Here is a 19878-nt window from a genome sequence, read left to right on the forward strand (position 1 = left end):
CTGCTTTTAGTCTCACTCTCTTCTCCAGTGGTTGATATCATTTAGCCTTATTTTGGTATCAAAGTTGCACAGTTGCATCCCCCTACCACCTGCCATCTGCAGTTTCAGTTATCCATGGTCCACTGAGGTCCAAAAAAAATTAAATGGAAAATTCCAGAAATAATACAAAAGTTTTAAACTGTACATTGTTCTGGGTAGAATGATGAACTCTCGGGCCATCTGAGTTCATCCTGCCTGGGATGTGAGTCCTCCCTTCGTCCAGCATACTCATGCTGTATATGCTACCTGCCCATGAGTCACTTAGTAACTGTCTTGGTTATCAGACAGACTGTCTTAATATCACTGTGTGTGTGTTCAAATGACCCTTATTTTACGTAATAATGGCCCCAAAGTATAAGAGTAGTGATGCTGGTAACTCAGATATGCCAAAGAGAAACCTTAAAGTGCCTTCTCTAAGTGAGAAAGAGTTCCTAACTTAATAAGGAAAGGAACAAAAATATGTTGAGGTTGCTAAGATCTACAGTAAAAACAAATCTTTCATTCGTAAAACTGTGAAGAAGGGAAAAAGAGTCCACAGTCTTGCTTTTCTGTGGAGTATTCTACTGTTAGTTTTATTGCTGAAAGAGTCCGCAGTCTTGTTTTTTCTGTGGAGAAATCTTAGTTTTATTGCTGATGCTTTAAGGGTAATGTCTTTTTATTTCCTGTGAGTATATAAAATTTTTTTGATTATCTTTGATTTCAATGTAATATGTCTACATGTGGGTTTCTCTTTATTTAAGCAGCCTGGGATTCATTGAGCTTCTTGTGTCTGTTGATTGCTGTCTTCCTTCATTTGTAGAAAACTTTCAGACACCTGCCCTTTAAATGTTACCTCTATTTTTTTCTCTCCTCCTGATGAGATTCTGATGAAACAAATATTTTAAACATATGCCCAACCGTTTCTTTATATCTTCTGTGTCTCTCTAATGATTTTTCTGCCCCTTTTCTGCTTGTGCTGCACTTTGGGAAATTTATTTTTCCTATATACCAGCTCACTAATGGTTTCTTCACTTGTGTCTAGTCTGATATTAAACTTGTCCAGTGAGGTTTAAATTATGCTTATTATTATTATTTCTAGATGTCTTATGTGGTTCTTTTTTGAATCTGTGACAATTTTCCCTGTAGGTATTTCTGAGTTTGTCTTTTTTTTTTTTTTAATCACAGTCCAGTTGTTTTATAGTGTGTATCTGAGAAGTCCAATCTCTGAAGTCTTTTAGAGTCCCTTTATGTTGATGTTTTTACTGGTACTTGGTCAAGTTTCAAAGCTTCGTGTTTGGCATTATATTTATTTGTAGGAATAACATGACTTTCTTTAAATTTTTTTTCTTTTTCTCCTCAAATTCCGTTTACCAAACATGTAACTTTAAATGAAAGTTATGTACCTACTCTCACCCAAGCACTACAGACCACTACCAGTTCTGATCCACTGTTTCAGTAATTTATAACAAATCACCACCAAAGTGGGGGCTTAAAACAATAATGATGTGTTTCCATGAATCTGTGAGTTGGCTGGATTAAGCTGGGGGCTCCACTGTTCCACATGATGTTGACAGGAGTAACTCATGCATCTGCATTCAGCTGGGAGGTTGGCTAGGGTGCAGTGTCGAGGACTGCTTCACTTATTGCCTGAGACTTGGTGCATGTGGGTTGGGGTACCTTTGCTTTGTCCTTTGTGGTCTCTCTTTAGTGCTCCCATCATTTAGTAGGTCTAGCCCATGCTTCTTTACATGGTGGCTGTTTTCCAAGAAAGCAAAAGCAAAAGCTGCTAGGTCTCTTAAGGTCTGGGCTTGGAACTGATGCAGCATCACTTCAGCTGCAGTCTGTTGGTCACAGCAAGTCACAGGACCCGCTCAGATTCAAAGGGAGGGAAAATATAATAGACCCCACCTCTTGATGAAACTAGCTGTGTGCAAGTACAGGGAAGAAAGGGATTGTTTTCAGTCATCTTCAGAGACAGTCTACCATGATCACGTTAACCATGCTCAAGGCTTGAGATGTCTTTGATGGGGTAGTCCAGGGATTGAAACTAGGTTATCATTACCGTGACCGTGTAGCTTACCTGGTTACAAGACAGAATCTTTTTGAGGGTAAAAAGGAGCACTGTTTTTAAGCATGCCAGTACTTCGGGCGTAACTAGACTGTCTCTGGCAAACTAGGACTCTTGGTCACCCTAGTTAGTTTATCAGGAGCTTTTAAAATTTCCTTCTTATCACCACCCTGAAGGTATGTAGTCCTTTGGGGTTTAATTTTTTGTGGTAATGAACTCCTGTTAGACTTTCTACCTTGTATAGGCACTGGACTTCGATTTATGCCCCCCATGCCTTGGGAGGCTGTCTTAAACAAAGGGTCTCATTTTCCTTGCATTGGCTCATGACCACAGGGAATCTCGTTTTCCCTGTGTTTGGGGCTTGTAATTCCTTATTATCTTGTGGTCTTTTTGATACTTTTAAGATTTTTATTAAGCTTTTTAATTGTTTTCAGTGGGAGATTTGATCTAAATAAGCCCACCATTATAGACAATATAGACCAGCATAGTTAATTTACTCGAAATAACAGATGAAAAAGAACTGAAGGAATTTCTTAACATCAAATAAATGCCTCTTTTTCACAAGAAATACAAGTTCCTAAGAGTTTCTTTTAAGTTGGGAGGTGGGGGTGTAGATGTGGGTGAGGAATTAAAGAATCGGAGTCATTATATTATCTTTTTAAAAAACTCCATGTTTTTCACTTTTTGACAATCTATTGATTCTCTGTTATGAAATTTTTGAAAATTATAATCCTCCTAACAACTTCTCATTTTTACTTAGTTGTATTATCACTTCGTCAAGGCTGTAAAGACTAGCGTTCCACAACTAATTTCCCTGCTGTTTAACCTTAGTGTACATTATAAATACATTTGTACTTCTTTCTAGGCTTTTTTGATCATGTCATCTTATTCTTGAATTATTTATTTTTATTCTGTATTGTCTAGATTTCACTGTTATATCTCTTTTCTTAAAAAACACTCAATAGGTGAGCTTTACAAAATATACGTAGTTTCTTTTCAGGTCCATTGTAGAATTTTAGTATATACTATAGACTCATGCGTATTTTGTGTCTGTTTTAGACAGACATTTATAATTTTCTCATTTTTTTCAGTATGTGCATGTGTATATGTATGTGTATATATATCTTCCCCAATGCAGAGTTTTGGCTGGTCAGCAGATGTTTAAATGAGTATTTTTGTCATAATTATAAACTCTGATCTAATTTAGTCCATACTGCTTGTATAAAGAAAAGATTGCTCATTTTGTTTTTCTCAAGTTTTGTGTGTTTATAGCCAGATGAATTGTACTTTTATTTCTACATGTTTATTATACTTCATGTCAGTCATCTAAGTTACCTTACTTTGTTGCTTTAATACATTTTTATCCAATAAAAATTTATTTAATTAATTTTTTATTGTGTCCTAATGTTTTCTTTAGAAGGGTTCAGCGACTTGAAGAAAGCATGGATTTTTCTTTAAAAGAAGTATATTTTTGGCCGGGCGCGGTGGCTCAAGCCTGTAATCCCAGCACTTTGGGAGGCCGAGGCAGGTGGATCACGAGGTCAGGAGATCGAGACTATCCTGGCTAACATGGTGAAACCCCGTCTCTACTAAAAATACAAAAAACTAGCCGGGCGTGGTGGCGGGCGCCTGTAGTCTCAGCTGCTTGGGAGGCTGAGGCCGGAGAATGGCGTGAACCCGGGAGGCGGAGCTTGCAGTGAGCCGAGATCACACCACTGCACTCCAGCCTGGGAGACACAGCGAGACTCCGTCTCAAAAAAAAAAAAAAAAAAAAAAAGAAGTATATTTTTATATTGGTAAATTGCTAGTCTCTGATGTGGTCTTTGTCATATGTAGTCATCAAACAACAAAAGTGATCTGAGTGTGTTGGGTCACGCCTATAATCCCAGCACTTTGGGAGACCAAGGCGGGAGGATCACTTGAGGCCAGGAGTTTGAGACCAGCCTGGACAGCACAGTGAAACCCCGTCTCTACCAAAAAATACAAAAATTAGCTGGGCATGGTGGTGCATGCCTATAGTGTAGTTCCAGCTACTCAGGAGGCTGAGACAGGAGAATTGCCTGAACCCAGGAGGTGGAGGTTGCAGTGAGCCAAAATCACACCACTGCACTCCAGCCTGGGCAACAGAGGGAGACCCTGTCTCAAAAGACCAAAAAAAAAAAAAAAAAAAAAAAACACCAAAACCAAAACAGAAAAACCGAAAGTGATATCCAGATATCATGGCATCAATCCCTTTCATATACCTCCCTCTCTTCTTCTTGCTGGCTACCTTAAGAAAAAGAAAGGGTCATATATTTCAACTAGTGGCACCTTAAAATATATTTTATTTTTCACAGTAGTTTTAAGGAATCTTTGCTTTTGCTGTAAAATAATGAGTTAGAGTAAAAAAGCTTAGTCAATAGACATCCTTTAGGGAATCCTTAAATGAATAATCAAGAACATTTTAAGCATGTCAATTACTTGTATATGAACATTTCTGTCTGATGTTCTTAAAGATAATTTTTAGGTTTTAAACAACAGCAACTTTACATTTTATCTTATAAAGCTTACAAAAACAATTAGTATGTATTTAGAAGTAAATATAAAATAAATCTATTAGCCTGTGGATGAGTGAGTATTGCTTTTAAGTGATCTTCATATTTCGGCTTTATAAGCCAGAAAAACTTACTTAGCATTGTCTTTTGGGTCACTTTTGAAAGCTAGAGGGAGAGTTTAGGTTGAGAAAATGTCTTATCCAAAAGCATTTCTTTTGGGTTACTTTACATCTGTTTTTTATTTTTTGAAAAACAGTTTGTGAACTTGAGCACATTATGTTAGCTTAAGTGTACAAAAAGCTAGCGGTAGCTTTTCTTGATGCTTCTGTTGATGTGGTATTGGGGAAAATGACTAATTGTTTGAATAGTCTACCACAAGCTTATTAATTTAGAAAACTAGAGATAATAATGCTAGCTCCTTCGGTAACTAATGGCTGCCCTGCTGACTGAAGCTTTAGACTCCTCCCTCTCTCTGGAGGTAGCTCCTTATGTAGCCCATTCTTCCTTCATACCCTGCCGTTTCTAAGAATTTGACCATGTCTTTCTTCCAGCTTCCACCAGTTTAGTTTTTTAGACTACATTTCACTTTCCTAGTGTTTTTCGTTTGTTTGTTTTTTGAGACAGTCTCACTCTGTCGCCCAGGTTGGAGTGCAGTGGTGCAATCTCGGCTCACTGCAGCCTCTTCCTCCCAGGCTCAAGTGATTCCCCTGCCCCAGCCTCCCGAGTAGCTGGGATTACAGATGCCCGCTGCTGCGCCCGGCTAACTTTTGTTGCCTCAGGTGATCCACCTGCCCCGGCCTCCCAGAGTGCTGGGATTACAGGTATGAATCACTGCGCCCGGCCACTTTCCCGGTGTTCTTACTTCACTCCTTCCCAGATGACTCTAAATAGCATTCAAGATGCTTTGTGATCTTAAGTGTTTTTTATAATTGCTTTGTACTGTGGGGAAGCAGAATTATGCCTTTCTGTTTCTATGTTTATACTCTTCCTCTATCTCCAGAGCAGGGCAGCACAAGAGTTTACTATATCTCAAAAATCTGTGAAGTTGTTCCTTTGCTTACTTGATGTAAAAATAGTCTCCCTCCTCCCTTTTGCTTAATGTTAGTCTACTTTTTTCTTAGATGGTCCCATGGAAGAATTTTTAGTTCATTTTTAGAAATCATTTTGCTGGTTATTCCCTATTGGTAGCTATTCTTCAAATTTAATTTGTTAGTAATTCTGTATATGAGTGAAGAAAATATGCCTAGCTCACAGAGGCCTCTTTCTTGGTTATCCCTCACATGCCAGTCCCCTCTTTTCTTTCTGTGGTTAAGGCCCCACAAGTCTCAGAAATGGAGTCTCTATACTAGTTTTTTCTTATAGCATACTCATCAGGCAGGCTGGGTTCCCTTCTTAACTGGTTAACTGTGGCTTCTTCCATTATTTTAACTAGGTCTTGGCCTAGACTAATGAATGAGTGGAGGCACCCCCTTCCTTTAATATTATTTTGCCCATTTTCAAGGTTCATGTCCTCTGTCAAGTAAGTCTCTTACTGAGTTCCAGGATCTGGTCTGAAGGCATTATCACACAGTGGTTAAGAGCTTGGCACTTCGAAGGTTGCTTGGTTGCTGTGTGACTGCAGGCAAATCGCTTAACTCTGGGGATCCCTGTTTCTTCATCTATAAAATAATAGTTTTAATACCACCTACCTGTATCTGTTAGAATTAACTCCGCTAACAAAATATCAGTGACTTAAGCACATTGTTTTCCCTCGTAAGGGAAGTCACTATGTAAGGAGTCCTTGTCTGCTATGACATTTCCAAGGTCATCAGCCGGCCTCTGCCATTGTTTAACTGTGGCTTCCATCCTCGGGGGATCCAGAATGACGCTGGAGTTATTACTGTCATATCTACCTCTCAGGCATCAAAAGGGAGGCAAGATGGGGAAGGTAAAGGGACTTTTTAATTCTTTGCAGGAACATATCCAAAAGTCACACTTTGCTTACATTCCCCTAGTCAGAACTTCATAACTTGGCCACACCTTGCAGCCATAGAACACTGGGAAATGCAGGTTTAATTTGGGTGTAGTTGCCACCCTTAATTAGGGATCCATTTCTGACAAAGAAGAGAATGGATACAGGAGAAGTAACTAGCAATCTCTACCCCATCACCTCATGAGATCATTATGTGTTGTGCGCTTTAAAGCAGACAATGCTTATCAATACTTAGTACCGTGCCTGATGCAAAGTAATACCTCAGCAAATGCCAGACATTTTTATGATCTCCTCTGTTAAAGATTCAGATTATCTACATTTACCATTTCTTTTTTCTTTTTCTTTTCTTCTTATTTTTTTTTTTGAGACAGAGTGTCTCTTGGTCACCCAGGCTAGAGTACAGTGGCACGATCTTGGCTCACTGCAACGTCTTCCTCCCAGGCTCAAGCAGTTGTCCTGCCTCAGCCTCCTGAGTAACTGGGATTACAAGTGTGCACCACCACCCCTGGCTAATTTTTGTATCTTTTTTTTTTTAGTAGAGACAGGGTTTTACCATGTTGGCCAGGCTGGTCTTGAACTCCCAACAAGTGATCTGCCTGCCTTGACTTCCCAAAGCGAGCCACTGCACTGGCCTCTTACTCTTTTTGACTCATTCACATACTTTCCCAGAAGAGTGATTTCTTATAATATTGTACTATCTGAAACTTGTTTCTGTATAGAAACAACCATAGATGATTTCTCTGCAGGAAAGAGGTAGCTGGGGGGTGGCTGTTCCCTTATTGGGAAACCGTTAGTTTCTGTAGAAGAGGTTTTAGCCTTTTACTTAATTAGTAATTCTTAACATGGTTGGAGTTGATTGGTGAAGTCTTTTTTAACTTTATTTTCCCTCTTTTTTATTGAGGCAGGGTCTTGCTCTGTCACCCAGGCTGGAGTACAGTGGCATGATCCTACCTCACTGCAGCCTCAGACTCTTGGGCTCAAGCAGTCTTCCCACCTCGACCTCCCGAAGTGCTGGGATTACCATGTGAGCCACTGTAGCCAGCCTTTTTTCCCTAATTGTGAAATCCTCACCTGCTTTTCTTTTCCACTGCCTGGAACCAAAACACCACTGTTTGATGCATATTCATTGTTAAAAAGATAAAGTGAATTAAGATTCTACCTAAACTTTTTTCCTTTATTACATCCTTTAGTTAAATGGAAAGTCTTCGGAAAGTTAGGAAAGATTTTACTTAGGGTGCCTTTTGCTTCACTAAACACCTCAGTGTTAACTGCGAAATTTGTATATGTTTTATATAAGCACAAGGTTGTTATTTTCTTTGTTTTTGACAGGGTCTTGCTCTGTCGCCCAGACAGGAAGTGCAGTGGCATCGTCACGGCTCACTGCAGCCAATCTCCTGTGCTCAAGCGATCTTGCCACCTCTGCCTCTTAAGTAGCTGGAACTACAGGTGTGGGCCACCACACCCGACTTTTTAAATTTTTTTAAATTTTTTTATTTTTTGTGGAGACAGGGTTTTGCCATGTTGCCTAGGCTGGTCTTGAACTCCTGGGCTCAAGTGATCCTCCAGCCTTGGCCTTTGAAAGTGCCCGGATTATAGGTGCACCACCCCGCTTAGCCCATTATTTTCTATATACCTGTCACCTAGTGAATTTTTAATATACCTAACTATGTTGTATTCTATAACAGCAAGAGATAAATTTGAAGCTCCTTTTTCTTGTCTCTTATTAAGAACAATCTGCCTGATATCCCAATAATCCAAATTTTCCTTAAGACACAAAGAAGAGCAGAGGGAAATATAACTGAGAACCAAAATGTATTTTAATATAGCCTTCTTCCACTTTTCAAGGTAGCTGAATTTTATGTTCTAAATCTCAATGTGTTAGTTTTTGGCTGTGGTGTAACAACACCAACTTATAATTATGTTGTAAACTTGTACATATTGTAAACACATGTAGACTTACACATGTTGTAAATGCCTGCGGTTGTGTTTGGTTTTAGTTTTGGTTTTGTTGTTTTATAAATCCATCACCCACGACCTTTAGCTATTGTGCAGCATGGTGAATATACCCAATAACAATGTATTATATACTTTTAAGTGTTCTTACCACAAAACTAAGTATATAAGGTAGTACATATGTTAATTAGTTTGATTAGCCATTCCATAATATATACATATTTCAAAACATGTTGTATACCATAAATGTATACAAATTTTATCAATTAAAAATAGTTTTTTAAGAAAGAAAGTGCACTAAAAAATCACTTGTGACTTTTAGATTCTTCTGTTTGGTGTTTCCAGTTATCTCACCTTTATTAGTAATTATTTCCATGCACAGCTATGCACAGTCTTTCTTTTTTCTTTCTAGATGGATTTCCCTTAAAATATCTTTGCATAGAAAAAGGTGTGCAAAAATCAAAATAGTTTTGTTAGGATATAGGATTATGGTATCTGCATTCATACTTATTTTTAACGTGGTTTTTTTTCCCCCCGAGACAGAGTCTCATTCTGTGGCCCAGGCTGGAGTGCAGTGGCGCGATCTCGGCTTACTGCAACCTCCGCCTCCTGGGTTCAAACGATTCTTGTGCCTCAGCCTCCTGAGTAGCTGGGATTACAGGCATGGGCCACCATGCCAAACTAAGTTTTGTATTTTTAGTAGAGATGGGGTTTCACCGTGTTGGCCAGGCTGGTCTTGAACTCCTGACCTCAAGTGATCTGCCCACCTTGGCCTCCCAAAGTGTTAGGATTACAGGCGTGAGCCCTGGCACCTGACCTATTTTTTTTTCTTTTAATTTTAATTTTTTTTTTAGATGGAGTCTGTCCCTGTCGCCCAGACTGGAGTGCAGTAACTCGATCTCAGCTCACTGCAAACTCCACCTCCCAGGTTCAAATTATTCTCCTGCCTCAGCCTCCCGAGTAGCTGGGATTACAGGCGCCCACCACTATGCCCAGCTAATTTTTTGTATTTTTAGTAGAGATGGGGTTTCACCATGTTGACCAGGCTGGTCTCGAACTCCTGACCTCGTGATTCGCCCGCCTCAGAGTGCTGGGATTATAGGCGTGAACCACTGCGCCTGGCCACCTGACTGCCCAGCCTATTTTTAGTGTTTTAAAAAATAAATAAAAATTCATCAAATGCTGTGATACCTAATGTGAATGCTAAATTGTCTAGTTCTTTGTAAAATAACATTAAGTGATAGAAGATAAATCAAGTCAAAATTAGTATCATTCAACATTTTTTAAGAACCTTAAAAATAGTTAATAAATACCTGTTTTAACGAGGCAAAAATCAGTGGACTGCAAATTAAGAATTAGTAGACTTCCTCGATTTTATACTTTAATAATGTCAAAACCTACATGCTAAACATCCTAAAGGACAATAATCAAAATAACTTTTGAAAAGTTGAGCCTGCTTTTAAAAACGAATTTTCAAAAATTAACTGGTTTTTAAAATAAAATTACTATTTAAACTTGCATTTAAATGTAACTGAATATTCTGGAATTGTGGTTTTGGAAAAACCTGTCATGGTTTTAGGTTAAATGTGTTATATTTTATAATATGGAGTAGGTTTTTAAAACATTTACAAAGGGATATGTTGGCGAGGCGTGGTGACTCACGCTTGTAATCCCAGCACTTTGGGAGACCAAGGCAGGAGGATTGCTTGAGCCCAGGAGTTTGAGACCAGCCTGCTGGGGCAACGAAGTGAGACTCCATCTCTATGAAAAAAAATATATATTTTTTAATTAATATTTTAAAACTTTAAAAGGGGTATGTTATAATGGTCTCATTTTTAAATATCCAATTCGTATCTTTTCTAAAATAACTAGTGGTTGAAATAAAGCTAGACTTTCTGCATTTTATTATACAATGCTTAATGTACATTTTGCATTGTAAGAAAAGTTTTATTACATATAGGTTGTTTCTAACAACTTGTATGTGTTCATGATTGTTTGCTAGAAAATATTGAACCATTATGTATTTTTGTTAAGAAAAGAAGTAGAGGCCGGGCACAGTGGCTCACGCCTGTAATCCCAGCACTTTGGGAGGCCAAGGCGGGCGGATCACGAGGTCAGGAGATCGAGACCATCCTGGCTAACACGGTGAAACCCCGTCTCTGCTAAAAATACAAAAACTTAGCCGGGCATGGTGGCAGGCACCTGTAGTCCCAGCTACTGGGGAGGCTGAGGCAGGAGAATGGCGTGAACCTGGGAGGCGGAGCTTGCAGTGAGCCGAGGTCGCGCCACTGCACTCCAGCCCGGGCAACAGAGCAAGACTCTGTCTCAAAAAAAAAAAATAAAAGAAAAGAAGTAGAAATACAGTCCACCTCTTCATAAATTTTTTTAGCCATATTTTAGATTCATCTTAAATATTTCTCTCTGTCCAGCCTATTTTCCTTTACCGCCACTCCCTTGGTGTTTTTTGACAGAAACAAATTAATTTTAATATTATCTTAAGCAAAATATGATTAGGACAATAAGTTGGCTACAGAAGAAGCCATTGTATATTTTAAAGTTAAATACAAATGATTTCTGAGTTGCATGCTGTGTTGCATAGTCCTCCATATTACATATTTGCTTTATTAGCAAGGATAATTATGATTCAAATGCTGTAATTTTAACCTTGACTAATATGCATTGCTGTTTAAAATATTCATAATTTATTAGATAGGTGTGTGTTTATCACGTATATTACTCCTTACTGATTTTATTTATTTGAGATGGGAGTCTCACTCTGTTGCCCAGGCTGGAGTGCAGTAGCACAGTCTCAACTCGCTGTAACCTCCACCTCCTGGGTTCTAGCGATTCTCATGCCTCAGCCTCCCAAGTAGCTCAGATTACAGGCGAGCACCACCATGCCCAGCTAATATTTATAGTTTTAGCAGAGACAGGGTTTCACCATGTTGGTCATGCTGGTCTTGAACTCCTGACCTCAAGTGATCTGCCCGCCTTGGCCTCCCGAAGTGGTGGGATTACAGATGTGAACCACTGCACCTGGCCCTGACTGATTTTACATTGCTGACAAAACAGCTGCTATGATTATTTTGTTATTGTAGATTTTGACATGAAGCTAGAAAACAAAAGTCTTAAAAAAACTATTATATCTATATTTTAAATGAATAGAATGAAAACCATATTTGCCTATAGCAGTTTAAAGTACAGTCTTGTGTTTTGTAGTATTTCATCACATATTAAACATGTGCTTGTTAAAAGTTCTCTGTTCTGTTCATGTCTAAGTAGAAAGCCTAATTAATGTAAATGTGCATTTTGGGAAGACCTGTTCATGGTTATGCCATGAAAATACTTTTTACTGGACAAAATGATTAGTGCTTTATCAAAAGTTCATGAAGGTGAAGTACTTTACACACAATTTAGAATTATTATTATTATTATTTTTTGGGCCGCAGTCTCGCTTTGTCGCCCAGGCTGGAGTGCAGTGGCTGGATCTCAGCTCACTGCAAGCTCCGCCTCCCGGGTTTACGCCATTCTCCTGCCTCAGCCTCCCCAGTAGCTGGGACTACAGGCGCCCACCACCTCGCCTGGCTAGTTTTTTGTATTTTTTAGTAGAGATGGGGTTTCATCATGTTAGCCAGGATGGTCTCGATCTCCTGACCTCGTGATCTGCCCGTCTTGGCCTCCCAAAGTGCTAGGATTACAGGCTTGACCCACCGCGCCCGGCCAATTTAGAATTTAATTGAAACCTTGCAAAAGCCCTGTCAAATAGTTACTATTATCCTTATTTTACTGTGAGGATGTTGAAATTTTAAAAAGTTAAGGATCTTGCTTATAATCATGTAAGCAAGTTAGTGAAAGTTAATGGAATTAGAACCCAAGTGTAATTCCAGAGCCCATGTGTGTTTCACTGTGCTTTGTTTTTTCTCCTAATATGTCAGTTCTGTGGATTATACAGTCATAAAAAGTTAACCTATTTTTGAACAAACCTGATATGTGAAAGTGTTAGATTCACCAGCAGACAAATTTGTGATATTCTTTACTGTTGTGACAGGGGATGGTTCACTTTTTTTTTTAATTTAAGTTATAGGGTACATGTGCACAACATACAAGTTTGTTACATAGGTATACATGTGCCATGTTGGTTTGCTACACCCATCAACTTATCATTTACGTTAGCTATTTCTCTTAATGCTATCCCTCCCCTGTCCCCCACCCCGCAACAGGCCCCAGTGTGTGATGTTCCCCTCCCTGTGTCCATATGTTCTCATTGTTCAACTCCCACTTGTGAGTGAGAACATGTGGTGTTTGGTTTTCTGTCCTTGTGATATTTTGCTGAGAATGATGGTTTCCAGCTTCATCCATGTCCCTGCAAAGGACATGAACTCATCCTTTTTTATGGCTGCATAGTATTCTATGGTGTGTATGTGCCACATTTCCTTTATCCTTTCTGTTATTGATGGACATTTGGGTTGGTTCCAAGTCTTTGCTATTGTGAATAGTGCCGCAATAAACATACATGTGCTTGTGTCTTTATAGCAGCATAATTTATAATCATTTGGGTACATACCCAGTAATGGGATCGCTGGGTCAAATGATATTTCTAGTTCTAGATCCTTGAGAAATTACCACACTGTCTTCCACAATGGTTGAACTAATTTACACTCCCTCCAGCAGTGTAAAAGCATTCCTGTTTCTTCACATCCTCTCCAGCATTTGTTGCTTCCTGACTTTTTAACGATCGCCATTCTAACTGGCGTGAGATGGTGTATCTCATTGAGGTTTTGATTTGCAGTACCATTCAGGGTGGTATTGCAAATGATAATACCATAGGCAATACCATTCAGGACATAGGCATGGGCAAAGGCCATTGTGGTTTTGATTTGCAGTACCATTCAGGACGTAGGCATGGGCAAAGGCCATTGTGGTTTTGATTTGTAGTACCATTCAGGACATAGGCATGGGCAAAGGCCATGGTGGTTTTGACTTGCAATCAAAAATCAGTGGGTTGCAAATTAAGAGTTAGTAGACTTCCTCAATTTTATACTTTAAAATTATGCCGTAGGCAATGCCATTCAGGGCATAGGCATGGGCAAAGACTTCAATGACTAAAACACCAAAAGCAATGGCAACAAAAGCCAAAATAGACGAATGGGATCTAATTAAAGAGCTTTTGCGCAGCAAAAGAAACTACCATCAGAGTGAACAGGCAACCTACAGAATGGGAGAAAATTTTTGCAATCTAACCCTCTGACAAAGGGCTAATATCCAGAATCTACAAAGAACTTAAACAAATCTACAAGAAAAAACCCCATAAAAAAGTGGGGCAAAGGATGTGAACACACTTCTCAAAATAAGACATTTATGCAGCCAATAGACATATGATTCACCTGTTTTTTAAATGACATGACGTTAAAAATACTACTTTTCTAAAATTCAGTTTTTCACTCAACGTTTTAGGAATACTTACATTGTAAGATTGTATCAAGTGAGGCAAACCTATATTTTGGTGTTCTGTATTCAACACCTACCTTGTGAATACCTGTTTTCTGCCACGTTCTAGGTGTTAGGGATATAAATGGCTTGCAAAATCAGACACGGTTTCTGTTGGCTCTGGTACAGGTATACCTGGGCTTCAAATCTTGGTTCCACCTCTTTATAATTATGTAATCTTGGGCAGATTACTTAACTCCCTAAGTCTCCATTTCTTCATCAATAAAAAGGGAAGAATAATTAATACCTTTCTTAGAATTGTTTGAGGTTTGAGAGAATGTATGTTCATAACATGGTATCTGGCATGTAGTAAAATGCTCAATAAATGTTAGCTTTTATTATCACCCTAAAAGTAAGTAGCGTTTGAAGTATAAGTTTTGTGGATTTTTTTGTTTGTTTTGTTTTTGTTTTTTGAGACGGAATCTCGCTCTGTCACCCAGGCTGGATTGCAGTGGTGTGATCTCAGCTCACCACAACCTCCACCTCTCAGTTTAAGCAATCCTTTTGCCTCAGCCTCCCAAGTAGCTGGGATTACAAGTGTATGCCACCATGTGTGGCTAATTGAAATACAAGTAATTTTCTTAAAAAAAAAAAAAAGACAAACTGAATAAGCTGATTCAGTAACATCATCTTCAGTCTGGCATGGTAGTCATCTTCCTTGAATTATTTGAAAAGTCTTGTGTTTCATTTGTTGTGTATACCACCATATATACATTTTGAAAGTATAGTAAAAGCCATGATCTTTTCACATTTTAAGGATGGTGCTAGAGTCACTGCATGGGGTAATTCCAAATATAAGAGAATATATGTTTGGCTCATGGCAACTATAGTAACCTACTTTTTTATTACCTTTCTTTTGAGAAAGATAATCACTTTGTGATTTGTTTTTTGGAACAGTATTTGTGAGAAAAAATTTGAGAAATAAATTTTTAAGTGACTGGGAACAGAAATACTCTGAGAGCTTCACTCTGACTTATAATTGACGTTTTGTATGATATCTTGAGTTTCTTGAATGGAAAGTATTTCTAAATATATTTAGAAAATACTAACATTAAAATACAGATATTTTCTATATACTTAGAGCACAATATTTAGGCACTTGAATATATAAATCCAAGTACAAGTAATTTGGAATTTAAAAAGGTACATTTATAAAAAGTTATAAGGGTGGTCAGTCTAGTCAGATTTCCTTCTAGATTACTAAATTGTTTTAGAACATTGTGATTTATTAGAAGTATAAGGAGGAATTAAATGTGTCCAGATACAAGTTCTAAAAGATGCTACATAAAAATGAATCTGATATTTTTAATAGTTTCTATCAGTAATAACTTTGTTAAAATATTTAAATTTTCCTCTTTTGATTTGATGAAAAACCTTACTTGTAATGCTTCTCAGGAGATCTCTTCAGCTATATCTCCTGTAAAAAGATATGTCAGGGTTATTTTTATTATCTGTAATGAAATCTTGTTAGAGAAAATCTTGCTCTGACAGTCAATCACTACCTTTTTTTCATTACCAAAGTCCAAATGCCAAGGAAAAGTCAACTCTTAAATTGGAGAGGCGTATAAACAGTTCAATTATAGTGGCTATTCAAATACATTTTACAATTCTTTTCCTGTTTTTATAGTTTGTTCAGTCTTGATTAGGCTGTTTTAAACTATGTAAAAGACAATGTTTTAGTAGAAATCTGTTTTTCTTAGTGTACATAAAAACATTGTGTAGCTGATGTGGAATTTGGTTGTTAAATGTGATTTTTGAAGGAATTTTTTTGTAGAATAGATTTTAAAAAGTTTCTTTTAGTATATACAGCCAGCTTTTACATTATGTTAGACGTTATAACTAGAAGTCAGTTGTAGTTCTGGAAATGAATATTAGCTTTACTTATTCTAAATTTTTATGAGTAATCAAACTTTTGGCATATATGCTAATTTATGTAACCTCAGTCAAGATTTTCAGACATCTTCTTGAGATTTATTAAAATTAAGATTTAGTTACCAGATTTAATGGTTTAATTTTAAAGGAGCAAATTTAAGTATATTTTGTTCTTAGAAGTTAAAGAACAAATGAAATGATTTAGCTGTCTTTTGCAGGGGGGAAATACACTCATTTAAAGTTAAGTTTGTAGATTACTTCATTGAAATGGCCATACATAAAACGTAATTTTTAAAATAACTTTTTGTTTGGCATGAAGTAATATTAACTCATTGAGTCTGAGATTTAGCATCCAAAAAGGTATTGAAAACAAAGTTCTTTCATAAGAATAATGTTTAGTGATGTTCATTTAATATTTTTGAGCTTGAAAAATGAACACTTAGGATGATTCTGAAAATCAACTCCTTTATTATTCTAATAACACATACTCTATTGAGACCAAGTTATCCATGCTTTGTGGGAACTCAGCCTGCAAAGAATTGAATTTGCTGGGTTTTGTCACTTCCAGGACCAGCCAGGGTTACTGTAGCCTGCCGGTTGACTACATCTATGCATAATTTTGTGCAAAATCATCAAGTGGTACTGTTTGCTTTTAAAGTGATGTGTAACTTTTTATTATAATCATTAATACAATCAAAGAAGGTAGCAGTGCTTTTATTTACTTTTTATTGTCATCAAGCAGTTTTCTAGGAATTTTCAGCAAAATACCAATTCAGCTATAAGTCTAGTATGAAACACAGGAACTGTGAATATGAGCTTTTGGTGCCTGCTATGGAAAAATCAAATCAATAGCTTTAATGTCTTCTTACAATCTCATTTTGCTTCACTATAGCTCTGTTTTAGTTAGATCTGCACATCTGTTTTGCTCCAGGTGGTTAATTTTACCAGTTTAGTTTCTCTGTAGATTTTTGCCATAGTAGAAAGGATTTCAAATCTTAATAGCCCCTTAAAATATTTTATTACCAGTTACTGAAATGAACGATAGATAATGTACATGCTTTGTTTTTTGTGCAAATACCCAAGACAATCTGATTGAAAGACAGCTTAAGGACAAATAAATAGCAAAAGCATTCAGTCTTTATTTACAGTATATAGAAGGTTACTGTTTTCATCTTAGGTGGAAGAGTCTGATCAGCAGGAACACCCCAGAGGAAGGACATCTTTAGCGATAGAATTTACATACCGTTAGCTCACAGTAATTGATTAGTAGCAGGGCTCTGTAGTACAGAGCTAGCTGGGCATGTTATTTGGGATGCCTTTGATGCTGTGGTTTTCCGAAGCTTGCTGGCTGCATGCTTGTTGCCTTTGTTCGTGACACAGGTAATTACTTGATAAAATGAAGTGCATCGCTGTGAACAATTGACCCTTTGGAACAATCCAGGCTGGTCAGCAGTCTAAAGCCACACTTTAAAGCCATCATGATAGCCTCAAACTTAAGAGTTTCCAAGGTACAGACAAAGGTGTTGTCTTCCTTTAGTACAAGTCGAGTGCCATTTTCAGACTTTATGAAGTATTTAAATTGGATGATATTTGACGATATTGAAAACTCCTCTGGAAATCCATCCAGCCTGCTTTTGGACACCAGAACAATGCGAGACTTTATTTTTGATATGAAATCAGGAGCATTACAGAAGATTCTCAGTCCTTGTGAACGATCGTGATTATCTGTTATTTCCAAGAAAGTAGTCTCTCTGGGTGTTAGCTGTTCTTTCTCCCACCTGGATTTCACTTCCTCTGCCAGTCCCTTGAGCTGAAAGAATTCTGCTTCTTGTGCAAGAAGTTGATTTTCTCGAAACCCTTCGGGCAATAGAAGTTCTCCATTTCGTAGGAAGTTTAGGACATGCCTGAAGAGGAGCCCATCCCTGTCTATGAAATAATGACCATCAGCATCAAACGGGCAGAGGATTTTTCCGTTTACTATACCTTCAAGGAAAGTGTCTGGGTACTTGGTCAGCGTTTGTTTTTGAGTAATGTATAAATATCCACCAACGTTGAGGGTCATCAGTGTAGATTTGCAGTTCTTTCCTTGATCAGTATCTTCCAGGCTGTTGTGTTTCCCTTCGTACTCTTTTTCTTTTTCTCTTCTGTTTATTTTACGCTCCATTTTTTGAAGATGCTATTTCAGCTTGTTCTTCTTGGCTTTGAGATTTTTTAAAAAGAAACACTACCACACAAGCACGCCTTTATTCAGCCCCAGCCTGGTGATGGAATGGAAACGCTGGCAGCATCGCCTGCGCTGTCAGCTCGGTTTTGCAGTAGGTGGCGTATCAGCCTCTGTATGCAGGAGCTTTCTGGAGTAAGACGGAAAAGAGAATTTGCATTTAACTGTATCAGGGAAGGGATTTGTTGTGAAAGGATTTTCATGTCTATCCTTTGAAGTAATAAGAGGTACTTAGAATAAATTGAATTTCCTCTTGTCAGTTAAGCAGATGCAAATATTTAATTCTTCATCCAAATGTGAATGTTTAACTATTTCTAAATGCCTGAGTTATTTTTTAATCAGGCAGGCTTAATATTGAATAATATTGTCATCTTTTGGAAAATAATGTATATTGATTTAGTGTCACCTTTTTAAAGTAAACATAAGGTGAAAATTCTAGGTGTATACAATTTTCTTTCCTGGAAAAAGTCACACATTTCACAGTGGTGTAGTCATTTTTGAGACACAAATAAGAATACTTAACCTGCTACTTGTGACACTGTACTTGATTTTAATTGGATTTGCATGTGATTCTGATTTGGAGATCTTTGTTAAAGGATGTTAAGAAATTTATTTTTATTTATTTTTATTATTTTATTTACCCTAAAAGTAAAAAAATCAAATAGACAGGCTTTACAGTAATCTCTTACTTTTTTTGGTTAAGATTTTCTGTGGAAAATTCATGAACTTGTTTCACTTGGAACCTGCTTTTGTGCTGAACAAAGACTTGGGCAATTATAGAAAATACTGTAACTGTGTATGTGCATGCATATATATGCCATATAGGAAGATAGGAGAAAGATATAGATTCAGAATACCTACTACAAAATAGTGTCATGGGTAAGTTAGTTTGTTTCTTGTTTGTTTCACAGTGGGTAAAAGAAACCACCAAAGCCTAACCTTGTTTTTCAACTTGGGAGCTGGAACAGTGTGAATGATGTCACCCTCCACTTCCCAGATCTTTTTCCTCTTTCCCCTATAACTTCCCTTCCAAAGCAATTTAGGGTTCTGAACTGTCACTTCTAGCATTTAAAGGCTCAGTGGTAAGGAATGTAAACATTGTCCCCAGTACACTATTATTTGGCCTATCTGCTAAATTATTCTGGGAATCTACATTGTTTTTTGTTTTTGTGTCAATTTTTTATTTTTATTTTTGTAGAGACAAGTTTTTACCATGTTGCCCAGACTGGTCTCAAACTCCTGGATTCAGGTGATCTGCCCATCTCAGCCTCCCCGAGTGCTGGGATTACAGGCATGAGCCACTGCCCTGGGCCACACTGTTAAAAGTTAGACTTTGGTTTATATTTCTCTTGCATTAGAAGTATTTTAAAATTACTTAACTGTATGTTGACATAGAAATATTGGAAGAGATTCTTCTAAAGTGCTTACTTCTTATTTTCTTTAAACAATATTAGATTTTCACGTATAAAAAACTATATTCTTACAGTGATCTTGAAGTTAACTTTCATGCATTATTAAGATCAAAAGTTCATTGAAATTGAACTAGAACACTAAGGCGTAATGTTTTTAGAGCTGTGTTTTTGCTTAGAGACTATGAAATTCAACTTCCTCATTTCACCAAAGATAAAATTGCATTCCAGAGAATTGTTAGTATTTTATCTAGGACTTTACAGCAAAGCCAACTTTTTGACTAAAACTTCCTTTCAGTCCTGCAGCACTTAATAAGACTTACCGTTATATTCTGACAATCTCA

At 37.5% G+C, this 19878-nt stretch overlaps 2 protein-coding genes across 2 annotated transcripts in view; one reads left to right on the forward strand and one right to left on the reverse strand.

The window, feature by feature from the left end:
- Window positions 1–19878, forward strand: part of GTF2F2 (general transcription factor IIF subunit 2) — a 169060-nt gene that overhangs the window by 57815 nt on the left and 91367 nt on the right. The gene's annotated exons all lie outside the window — the stretch shown is intronic.
- Window positions 16614–18175, reverse strand: KCTD4 (potassium channel tetramerization domain containing 4). The gene has a single exon (XM_045377387.3). It carries the CDS (start codon window positions 18066–18068, stop codon window positions 17289–17291), a length of 780 nt encoding a protein of 259 aa, XP_045233322.1. The 5' UTR covers window positions 18069–18175; the 3' UTR covers window positions 16614–17288.

This window comes from Macaca fascicularis, chromosome 17 (genome assembly GCF_037993035.2).
Source record: "Macaca fascicularis isolate 582-1 chromosome 17, T2T-MFA8v1.1".
NCBI lineage: Eukaryota > Metazoa > Chordata > Mammalia > Primates > Cercopithecidae > Macaca > Macaca fascicularis.

Coding starts and splice junctions, on each gene's coding strand:
- KCTD4 (XM_045377387.3), bottom strand. CDS start 18,068: ATGGAGCGTAAAATAAACAGAAGAGAAAAAGAAAAAGAGTACGAAGGG.